This window comes from Pholis gunnellus, assembly GCF_910591455.1.
Source record: "Pholis gunnellus genome assembly, chromosome: 19".
Lineage (NCBI taxonomy): Eukaryota > Metazoa > Chordata > Actinopteri > Perciformes > Pholidae > Pholis > Pholis gunnellus.
The window spans coordinates 6,859,573-6,872,000 of NC_136546.1; the positions used below are offsets into that span (position 1 = coordinate 6,859,573).

The following is a 12,428-nucleotide window of genomic DNA, read 5'->3' on the forward strand; positions in this document are numbered from 1 at the left end:
AATAAATGTATCAACGTATCCTTTCAGCTCTGCTCAACATAGAGGGTTGTTATAAAAAGTAGTCCGTGGATCTGAGAGCTCTAATAAGGAGCTCTAGAACTTGTGGCAGGAGATCATTTATGTACATAATTGGGTTCAAGTTCATCACCTTTAAAAGTGTAATAGACGACCGGGAGCCCGTGAAGTCATTGTAATATCAGAAGGATATTTGCATTCCTGGTTTTCGTCAGTACAAATTACAGGTGTGGAAGAGTTTTCTTTGAAAGAGCAGCATTAAAGAGCATTACAGGAATCCAGACAAGTAGTAATTTGCAGGCATTAGTGTTTCAGCGTCATCTTGGGGAAAAGAAAGGTCGAACCTCGGTGACATTCTTCAAGTGACAAATGCTAATTTTTGTATAAATGTCTCAGGCTCAAAGTCCAGGTTATGATTAACCCAAAGATGTCAGCCTGTGATTTTCATGATAATCACCCTGTATTTATACATCTCTTTCTCTCTCTGGTTCACCACGAGCCAGTATTGCCGTTTGTGTGGCAACAGGGCAGAAATCATTTGGCCCCAATTATGTTTGTATCAGTTGAGATGTAAAATCAAGCACACAAAATCAATGTTTACTCTCTCTTCAACCAGCGAAGGGCCAAAGAACCGGTGAAGACCAACCCATCTTACTTCCAGTATACATGGACGATCCACTGTATTAAAAGCAGCTCTAAGGAGTATCCCAAAAAAACACACGTTGTGAATAAAAGAAGAAATTGAATGGGATGTGATAAGAAGAGGACTTACGTTGGCCCCACTGGCCGCTGTTGGGGTTCAGGTAGTTGGGGTAAAGCCCCTGTGGTTTGTCCAGGCGATTCAGCACTTTCCGGATGTTCATTACCTTTTGATTAAAGGAAGAAAGCACAAATGCAACAAGTAAGGTTAAGGCTGTATCGGACGGGTTTCAGATACTGGTATTGGAACAACTCTACTTCAAAACATCGCATGTGAAAATACACGGATGTCTGTAAAAGGTTTGTGTGAAGCACTCTGAAAAGACTGAAACTTGTTTCATATTTGATATAATCAATATATCTATGGAGACATAAGGTAAAGGGGTGGAGAGTCAGGCTACAACCGCCCTTATTTTTGCTTCCAGGGAAACACCTCTCCAAGTTCTCAGACATTACAGACACTTCTAAAGTGTAAGAGTGCATGTGGAACGCAGCCATTAACTGTGGGAAAAAAAGTAATATCTATTCTCATGCGCGTCTGCTACCTTCTGTGCGAAGTCCGGATTCCCCGAGAGTTTGCTGAGGTGCATGAACTCCAGATGCAGGGTGCCGTACTCTGCCAGGATGCTGCTGCCGCCTGAAGCCCAGGGCCAGTTTCTGCCAATACCACTGGACAAAGATAAAAAGAGAAGGAGACAAGAGGGATCCGTTTAAAACACAGCACAAGAAGAAGGCCGACGCACAGCTGCATGATGTTTCACATTTCCGATCCGACATCGATCTTGTCCTCAGCCACAAGCAGAACCAGGTAACGTCTTTTCACGTGTTTATTTCATAATAATTCATACTAATAGCCCACAAGTGCTTTGTTAGAAAAGACACAAGGTTACACTATGAGTCACGTTAGAAAAACAAATTCCTGAGCACACAGAAAACCTGCTCGTCTCGATATGAACGCTGAACAGAGGCGGTAAATCTTTAAAAAGTCAGAGTGTCGCCGACTCAGCGGTCATACTTTGAATTGTGACGACTACTAAAATGTTCTCGTGATTTACAGGGTATTTTAGAAAGCCGTCTTTTGCTTGAGTGACATTTATTCTTAAAATGGATACAGACCGAGTTACATTAACGACACTAGCGGCTAACCTCACACTCCATCTGTCATATTAATGGGTGCATTTGTTCCCCTTTTTTATCCCCACACACTTGACTTAGGCAGCATTTCATATCCTTGCTGGTGTCTCTAGGTCAGTCAGTGAGAGCGCATGGGCCCCACCGTCTCCCCCGACGTCACCTGTAGTGACGATAAAGCCGCCTCGACCCTCCGGCCATATGTGAGAGTTACCAACCTCTGGCACGTTCGACGAGGACAGAAGACCTAGCAACGGGGTGTACATGCATGTGTGAGTGGGATCATTAGAGCCACTGACGGATCACTTCCAGGCAAAAGACTGATGACTCTGGTGGCGATGCTTCAAGTAACCACTCGTGAATACATATTAACAATTCACTAGACTGCGAAACACACACACACCAGGATGTGTGCACTGCAACAATTACATGTGGACATGAGCGGCGCACACGCACAAACACACACACACACACACACACACACACACACACACACACACATACACACGGGAGACATCCAGTAAATGAGAAAAAGGAGACTGAGTGAGAATTAGTAAAAGTGCCTTATACACACACACACACACACACAGATTCAAAGAGGTGGATGAACATACTAATTATTCCCCCCTCCAACTCATCATGCTGCACAAGCCATAATTTGTTTCCCATTACACTGTGGATTTAATCAAGTCAACCAGACACAGAGAAGACCACGGCAGCATCAGGCAGTGAGCGGATATATCAGGGTCAGAGAGAATAATATGGCGAGGAGAAAATAAATCCCATCACTGTGGATCTGATTAAGATTGGGTCTGTGTGTTGGTTAGATTTAGACTGATGCAGACATTAAAATAGGATATTATAGTCTACGATTACTTGCACAAAAAGTTGAATGTGTTTTATTTGTACAACTCCCCCCCCCCCCCCCCCACCCCCCACTCCCAAAATCAACACAACAAGAAAGTTACTCATAGTAACTTTAAATCCAAGATACACTGTGTCCTTTAGTGTTCCAGCTACTTCCAAAAGAACATTATTCCTTTAACTTCACAACACCCTCCACTTCCCCTCAGTCAACTCGTGGGCTTGATCTGTCTATCCATCTCTTTCAATCCTTTTATAAACCCTGTGATGAAGGATAAATCCCTTCCCTTGGTAGAGTGGAGGCATGGAGGTAAACACACACCTTTCCAAGTCGCCCCTGTCCAGTCTGATCCCTCCCAAAGCCCCGCTGTGAGAAAAATTAAATCCCTGTTAAGGAGAACAAAACAACAGACAGCAGGGAAAAGCTGCTGTGTAAACCAAACACACAAATCAATGAGGGGCAGATCCAAAGTAAATCACCGGAGACGAATGGATGAGGGTGTGTTAGGAATACCGTTAATCTGGCCAGGGGGTCTGCCCTTTGGACCCGAAGATGCCAAAAAGGTCTCCATTCTGTTCCGAGGCTCTGTTCCAAATGTCGTAGAATGGACTTTTCATACAAAAATATTATTAATGCTTCATACCAAATAAACGAAGAGATTCTGTTCAACACTATCCTGCAAACCAGTGTACACACTCCAAACACAATTCTACACAAACTCAAATAAGCAACTAAAAGAATGTCCACAATATCACTCTTTTTTCGCCATGGATGAGCCGACCACACACTCCGGTAGGCGCTAATAAGAAGAAGCTAAATGCTAACACGGAAAACCGAAATAGCAGAAAACACGCCAATAACACACTGAATTCAAAGATATCTTCACTAGTTATCTAAGTGAAACCACCACAGAGCTGTGAGCAAACAAGCACCAGAACAACAAACCAGCTTCACCTCTAATATTTCATAAACTCCTTACCTTTGTGCTGTTTTGAGGTAAACAAAGGCATATTTCCCCGGGTCCTACTGTTCTATCAACATCCTGTGGCGGCTCTGAACTGTTTCCTGAAGAAATTGGGATCAATCTAACTAGGGTAACTAACATTTGACCTATTTCAGTTTTGACCAATGGGTTTGACCCATGGGGGCGGATCACGGTTTTCGATTATTTTATTGGTTTAAAATTCTGTCAAACAACTCAAAGATGTATCATACACTCCTCACACTCTTCTGGTTCAAATCTTATGTCACATGCGCAAATCGGCCAATCACAGGCTTTAGTACGGTTCAAATACATCACGTAAAACTGAAATTCAGACCAAAATGAGCCATGTTTTACAGGTTATTATAGGGCCCAGGCTCTCAAAATGATGCCAAACTGCTGTATTAGATAGATTGAACACTATTAGTCATAAAAGAAGTGAAATATATAGTTGGATAGCTATATTGGCTGCTTCCAAAATCAGAATTGACATTGGCTGACCTCAGCTGACCTTGATTTCTTAGGCATACTTCACTATATCAAAGCCAATTTTTTTTTTTAAAGGACTACTGACATGTTGTGATATGATTTGGGAGAGTTTAGGCCAGCTTCTGAATAATTTCAAATCAATAAAAGTGCTTTTTAGGCAAAAAAAAAAGGCAAACCTGAAAATGTTCAATTTGAGCTGTGTTTAACATTCGTTCAATATTTACCAGTAACATATACACTGATATGTACACATCTTAACAAAGCTCACATTTATTTGTGTTATTATGCTATTTAAATTATTCAAATAGACCTTGTAGTTAGAGATTTACACTCTCTGGCATATGGGTAAGACATTTTCGAGCAGAGTGCTAAAAATAGGCCTAGGGTTCAAGAGGTTACGAAAGATACATTTAAGACCTTTTTAGATCTAATTAGAAAACGTTTTAAAGAACAGAGCTGTCGAACAAAGTCTACTTGTTTGATCACAGCTATTGAAGTTATTAAACTACTTGGGCAAAATACGACTCTGGGAATTTACTTCAAGCAATAATATGCAACTTTTCAAAGAAATAAAACACTCTTCCGCTCACAAATAAAAGTTGAAGCAATAAGCAATAAAAAGCCACCTCGAAGGATTAAAAACAGTGAGGGGTTTTGACACAGCAGTCATACTTGGTCAGATATGACCACTAGCATTAAGTGGATAAGGTTAGCAAGCATTGGGCTGTATAGCTGACATTATTATGTATTATTAACCCATAATTGTCAATTGTAATGGTTCAGCAAAGACATAAAGTCTCTGTTAGGCAAAGCAGACTGCATATACAGTATGATAGTAATAAAGCTGTGACTTTTGATTTGAAATATAATCTATTTCAATGTGGGGGATAATATGTTGGATCTGTAATCATGTGTTTTAATACAATTTCACAATCAAATACAACAGTTTTCAGGATTAGAGAAAATGTTGCTTTCAAATGAACTTGAACTTACTACTTAATTGAACTTCTGTCTTTTAAAGTGACATCCTTTTATTATTATGCCTGTATTGTATTAACAACACCTATGAGAGGAACAATCTGTACTGCCATTACAATAGGGAGAAATGTCACCAATAGTGAAGAAAACAAATAGACCCAAACCCACAAACACCATTAATGTGTTTGAAATAAAATACACTAAAATACAATTGCAATAACAGCCCAAAATAAATGAACTGTGATTCAAAAATGACATTATTGCTGGTAAAACTAATGAAATCGTTGGGTGTGCGAGCTGCCTCTGGTTTATTTTGAGGTGAAGCGTTTCAAGAGCTACTGAGTGGCATCCATGCCTATTTTCTGATGGAAACTCTTTGTTATTCCAGTCACATCCCGTACTGGGACTGGAAACTGGCATTCATCCATTGACTTACAGTCCAAATTAAAATATGGACTGGATTAAAGAATATGTTACATAACAAAGCTTTTTAATTGTGCATCTTAAAATAAAGTACTTCATTTTAGAAAGATGAACTGAATTGACCTGCAGCTTTAAATTCAGTCAATTCAGGTGTGAAGTCGTGTCACCCAAAAAAGCCATAATATTAGAGTCTTATCTTCTAAAAAGAGAAATTAGTGTGCAGGGACTTTATCTGTCATAAAGTCTATATAAGTAGTTGTTGAATAAAATCATAGTATATTATTTCAAAAAAGTAAAAAAAAGTCATAGGATAGTACCTTGAAGAAAATTTGTAAAAAAGTCACAGTATAGAATGTTCAGAAAAGTCCTAAAAATGTTATAGTATAGTACATCGTAAAAAGCAATAGCAGTAAAATGCAAATTGGGTGAATATGACAAACATAGACAGCTTAACAATGTTAACAGGATAATTTGTGGAGTTACTTGCAACAGCTTAAACTTTTGTTGTGACTTGTTGCATGTATGCAATTTTATTTTGTAATATACAGTGTTATTTCATTACTGCTAATGGGTCACAATGTGTGGAGTTTTGTGAAAACTGTGCCATGGAAAACATGGTGATCGCTGAACTAGCAAATAGTGAATTCATAAAATAATTCATAAAATGCCATTGAGAATAGAATGGAATGCTGGATGGAACATGCATGTTCTCGAATAAATTAGAATGTTGACGTGTCATCTTCAAAGATTCCACAAAGGACAGCTGGACAGCTCTGAGGTAGGCAGCGACAAAACCACTGCTGTGTGTTCGATGTAGGTTGCTGTGGTAAGATACTCGCACCAAACTCCTGGTAGTAGCCCTGGCTTCTCGGAACCAATGCTGACGGTGAGTGTTTGAACTGTGGGGAAGACTCAGTCGCGCTCTTGAGTCCTGCATGGTGATGTGTCGCTGTGTGGGGCAAGCCACAGGCTGCCGTCAGCACACAGTAAAAATGGTCGGCCAGTCTTCAATGCTACCAGGAAGTCTGCCTGCCAGTCTGCCTCAGGTTTCCGGTGTGTCCGATGTAGGATGCTGTGGTAAGATACTGGCACCAAACTCCTGGTAGTAGCCCTGGCTTCTCGGAACCAATGCTGACGGTGAGTGTTTGAACTGTGGGGAAGACACAGTCGCGCTCTTGAGTCCTGCATGGTGATGCATCGCTGTGTGGGGCAAGCCACAGGCTGCCGTCAGCACACAGTAAAAATGGTCGGCCAGTCTTCAATGCTACCAGGAAGTCTGCCTGCCAGTCTGCCTCAGGTTTCCGGTGTGTCCGATGTAGGATGCTGTGGTAAGATACTGGCACCAAAGTCCTGGTAGTAGCTAGTGCTGGGCGGTATACCGGTTCAACCGGTATACCGGTTGAACCGGTATTAATTTCCCGTATGATATGAATTTTTCATATACCGTCATACCGGTGCATAGTCAGAACATTGCTGACAGTCGTCAACAGGCTGCTAAAGATGGTGTTCGCCACCGAAAACAGTACCTTTGGAGCTAGTTATCTTATCTGTATTGAGACAGATCCCTAGTCATGGTCATAACTTTATAACTTTATAACAATTAACAACCCACAACTAACGCTCTTTAACAGAGCAAAACACCACAACACAACAGTCTGTGACACATAAACAATTTGTAACACTAATAATTGTACATTTATAAACTTTCACCGCCGAACTGCATGCTGGGTACAGCTCACTCGCCTGCTAGCACAACAGTCTGCTAACAGCTGGGAGAGGCTCCGTCCTCCAGTAACGTTACATTACAGAACAGCGATGCAGGATAAACATAGACAGACCGGAGATGCACCGATAGAGTTTGACACATATGCAACGCTGATTACGTGTAATATGTGTGGTATTTGTTATAAATGTACGTTGGTACGTAGAGGGTGATAAGAAGCTGTACTTGGAGGGGCTTAGGACCCACGTGAATGTAGGTGAAGGAAACCGGAAGAGACGAAAGATACGCTACACAAACAGCTGTTCACCGCTCGTCACGAATCTGTAGAACAGATTCTCAACTGGTGGGTAGTCGCGGACCCGTTTTCAGTGGGTTGCGGGCCTTTGCCTTAAAGCAGCGGAGTTATTCACGATCCTTTCCAGCATTTACGGCACTTGTTCAGCGGCGCAGGAAAAACACAGGCCAATGCGTCACGTCACGTGATGCAGTTTAGCCAATCAGATATATTCAAGATGGTGTTCGCCACCGAAAACAGTACCTTTGGAGCTAGTTATCCGGTGTGTCTGATGTAGGTTGCTGTGGTAAGATACTGGCACCAAACTCCTGGTAGTAGCCCTGGCTTCTCGGAACCAATGCTGACGGTGAGTGTTTGAACTGTGGGGAAGACACAGTCGCGCTCTTGAGTCCTGCATGGTGATGCGTCGCTGTGTGGGGCAAGCCACAGGCTGCCGTCAGCACACAGTAAAAATGGTCGGCCAGTCTTCAATGCTACCAGGAAGTCTGCCTGCCAGTCTGCCTCAGGTTTCCGGTGTGTCCGATGTAGGATGCTGTGGTAAGATACTGGCACCAAACTCCTGGTAGTAGCCCTGGCTTCTCGGAACCAATGCTGACGGTGAGTGTTTGAACTGTGGGGAAGACACAGTCGCGCTCTTGAGTCCTGCATGGTGATGCGTCGCTGTGTGGGGCAAGCCACAGGCTGCCGTCAGCACACAGTAAAAATGGTCGGCCAGTCTTCAATGCTACCAGGAAGTCTGCCTGCCAGTCAGCCTCAGGCTTCTTTTTATAATTACTCACATTACTATTTTTACTACCAACACCATCATTGCACATTGCTGACTTTGCTTCTTCACCGGAGTCTCTGTGCTTTCTCACCTCGTGGGTTTCCATAGATCCTGGTGATACCTGGACCATGGTCTTGCCTCCTGCAGTGGTTCTGTCATATGCATTGAATGTGTTGTAACTGTAAATGTTGTTCATTCTGTACACATGACATCCATTGCACTTCTGTCCATCCTGGGAGAGGGATCCCTCCTCTGTTGCTCTCCCTAAGGTCTCTTCCTCTTTTTTCCCCATTCAAGGGGTTTTTTGGGGGAGTTTTTCCTGTTCCGATGTGAGGGTCCTGGGACAGAGGATGTCGTATGTGTACAGATTGAAAAGCCCCCTGAGGCAAATTTGTGATTTGTGATTTTGGTCTATACAAAAATAAATTGAATTGAATTGAACCTGCCCCTACTGTTTTCAACAACTCCACAGAAGACACCTGGACGGCTCTGAGGCAGGCCGCAGCAAAACCACTGCTCATAGGGTCTGCAGACCGTCAGATTTCACTCTGACGAAGTAGCATGACGCAAATTTCTTATAAAGATATTTCATTTTATTCTATTCAACTGTGGTCAGGTTTCCTGGGGGGCTCCCCACCCATCTTAGTTATGCTGGGATGGTGAGCTTCTGTTGACGTGAAGGTCTATCACAGGGGTATTCAATTACAATTTCCAAAAGGTCCAGATTGAGAAAATCTCCTCGTGCAAAGGTCCGGAACATTACAATAATATCTAATTTGCGCTATTTAGTGCCATATATATAGTAACAACGTATGTGTGTTGTCAACAACTGTCAAATCAAATAAAGAAAGTACACATCAATTATATTTTAACAATTATTATTCTCAGTTTTCAAATTTAACTGGATGGATTATAAATAATACATAGAAATACATAAATAAATGTTCTCTCATTTCAAGTAAAATAAGGGCTCCATCTACAAATGAAATACACAAAAGAGAACTTTTGAAAAACGCGGCACGGTTTTGGCTTTTTAGTGGCTGAAACTTCTGTCAATCACTTCATGGAACACATGGGTGTGTTGCAAATATCCTCCCGGTTCTAACGAGATGTCACATGACAAGATGGGCCCACCACAGCCTGAGCAAGTGCTCCAGAGACACAGACACAGACGAGGAAATTGCATGGAGGAGAGATATGAGAGGTCAAAATGGCTCAAAATGATGCCAAACAGCTCTGTTATGATATATTGTACAATATGAGTGATAAACAAAGTGAAATATAGTGAAATATATAGTTATATAGTAATAAAAGTACAATGGAACAGCTGCAAATCCTGGTTCGAAAATGAGAATTTGGCATGTTTTTTCAAACTGCTATAAATTGGGTTTGCTTCACTTTATTTCCACCAAATCTTTTTGGTGAGGTACCTGCACCGTTTTTGCTATGAATTGTGAATATTTTTAGGCTTTAGTATGGGTTTTCCAGGGCCTCATTAAAGAAATGTGTGCTTTTTCTTCAGGCGAACATTTTTGCTGTGTTCTGTCTTCAGTTACTATTAACCAGTAACATATACACAATATTTACTCATCTCAACTAATAAACTCACAATTCCTAGTGTTATTCAACAATCAACATTTTTAAAATAGACCTTGTAGTTACAGAATTATAGTCTTTTTAGTATGGATTACAATTTTCGGGCAGAGGACTAAAAATAGGCCTAGGGGTTAAAAAGTTAAAAGAAAGTGCTTGATTTGAGAAAATGAAATTAAAATGATAAATGAGAGAGTTTGGCTGGAGTTAACTTATTTCTTCTCTTTTGTTAACTCCATTTCACATCATAACGGTCTCAGTCAACTTTATAATAAACAATCTCTGCACATCTTAACATCTTGCCCTCAGTTCAGATTGGACTGTTTGCTCGAAAGATTTATGTTTCACATCGGTGCATTTAATATCGGCCACGGTATCTGAACATATGAGACAGAGTGGTTTTGTAGCGCCAGCAGGAAGAATGAACAAATAAGAGTTCATCCATTCTTTGTTTAAAGCTCTGTTTTCGAGGTCCACTTTTCTCTTTTTAGAGCACGACATGTGAAATGACTTCTCCCACTGCTCTCTCTCTCCCCGTCTCTCGACTCACGATGCATTTTGGAATACACATATTCGATTGGCTGAGTAGCATCACGTGAGATGATTTACAACTCATGGAATTGGTCGGTGCGTTTCCTGGACTGCTGAATGAGTGCCGTAAAGGCTAAAAAAGCTGCGCAGGTTAAAAAAGAAGCACTCTGCCAAAATGTATAATTCTCAATTACCCATCAGTTATACGTCCGGGTCCAGATAGGACAGCGTCTGGGTCCGGATCCGGACTTCGATCCACCTATTGGTGACCCCTGCTCGACATCCTTTTTCTCATATGCGATGTAATGAGAGTAATTACAAGCTCTGAGCCATAAAACCGTTTGGTTTATGACCTCTCCTTGCACAACAGACCATACTGCAAAATCCTAAAAATACCAGCCTTAACTGTCTTTCAAACCAATTGGAAGACATTATCGAGCAATGATAAAGCAATGATATCTACCGCAAAATGGGAATGAATTTCTCCTTTTGACTGTGTTTTGTGATCTAAGTCGGCTTAATTTCTCACAGTCAGGGGTATGAAGATTCGTATCGAAAGCTGGCCGAATAAAAAGTCTCAGTTATTTCAATTCACTAACAGGAGGCAGAGTGGTGTCTCTCTCTTTGTCATCATGCTTTATACTAAGCCGTGGCAATATAATGCAGCACTCTGAAAAGCACAATGTTATGTTGACCTAGAAGTAGGACTTCTTGTTAGAGAATATGCAACGCTTAGACTAATATACCAACACAGATCATGAGCTTTCATTATAAATCAAGAGATCAGCTGCCATCATCCAACATCTGATAGGACTGATATGTTGCAGTTTGTTTGACTAATGGGAGTCCATGTCCATAGATTTTAATTAATTTGCTTAGCCAACGTTTAATCCCGTTTCATAACGGTTATAATGAAGATGTGAAATCAATTAAATGAAAATAATAATTCATATTCAAGGTTGTCAAAGACTATTTTTTGTTCAAGAGGACATTTGGGTACAATTTTTCTATTTCTATTTTTAAGCCAAAAAGGACGTCATCAAATATAGCTGTGCAGATGTTGGCAGAGGACGTGTCATTTTGCCCTTGCCATCCAGACGAGTTACGTTTTAAACATTGTATTAAAACTGTTAACAGCACCAAAATGTCTGGTTTGTTTGACAGGATTGATCATCCAAAAGCAGGCTCAAGTTCTACAGGATAACAATGTTTCAGAGCAACAGGTGTTTCAGTTTAACGACTGACCGTGTCAACTGGTGACTTTGAGCCAAATGTGCCCGTGGTTGCTGGTAGTACCTTACATAAATGTTTGGCTTAGGTGATAAACACAGATGAGTATGTAGTTAAAATGGATTGAAGGCATTTCCAGGGACACCGACACGCTTTTTGTTTTTAACAGCTGCCGTCATTGTGAGCAACCACAGATACATTCTGTTGAGAGACATCAGTTAACACGGTCACTTATTAAACCGAAACGCAGACAGCGTCTAGTTATTATTAGCGTGGTCATTGTATTTTACGTTACATACATGACGCAAGATGAACTGGTTGAAAGCATGTAGTGACTTGTATATATGTATTCTAGCCACTCACTAATAGCACACGGATCTGGAAAGTCAATTTGTTTAGGTTGCATTTGAGATCTTTGGTGGTTAATGGCAACTCGGTCAGCAGGGTGGCTGACCGAGTTGCTGTAGTGTGTAGAAACCTACAGTATAAACATTCTGGGGCACCTGAGAGACATAACTAAGAAGTGAACATTTCTTATACATCTCAGACACATCTGGACTACTCAACCACTGTTTAAAGAGCATCTGGGAATATCCGTCAAAATAATCTAACATGATGACATAACATATTCTCTGCCCTGCTGTTCAGCCAAGAAAAAAAAAAAAGTGCTCAAGGGAATTCATAAAACAAATACGGATCCAAAGCCTG

At 41.1% G+C, this 12,428-nt stretch overlaps 1 protein-coding gene across 1 annotated transcript in view; it reads right to left on the reverse strand.

Moving 5' to 3' along the window:
* man1a1 (mannosidase, alpha, class 1A, member 1) overlaps positions 1-12,428 on the reverse strand; it is a 124,470-nt gene that overhangs the window by 16,223 nt on the left and 95,819 nt on the right. The window contains exons 6-7 of the mRNA XM_079180227.1: positions 1,260-1,383; positions 788-881 (exon numbers count right to left, since the gene is read on the reverse strand). Of these exons, the coding sequence (XP_079036353.1) occupies positions 788-881; positions 1,260-1,383 (218 nt within the window). The remainder of the gene's footprint in view (positions 1-787; positions 882-1,259; positions 1,384-12,428) is intronic.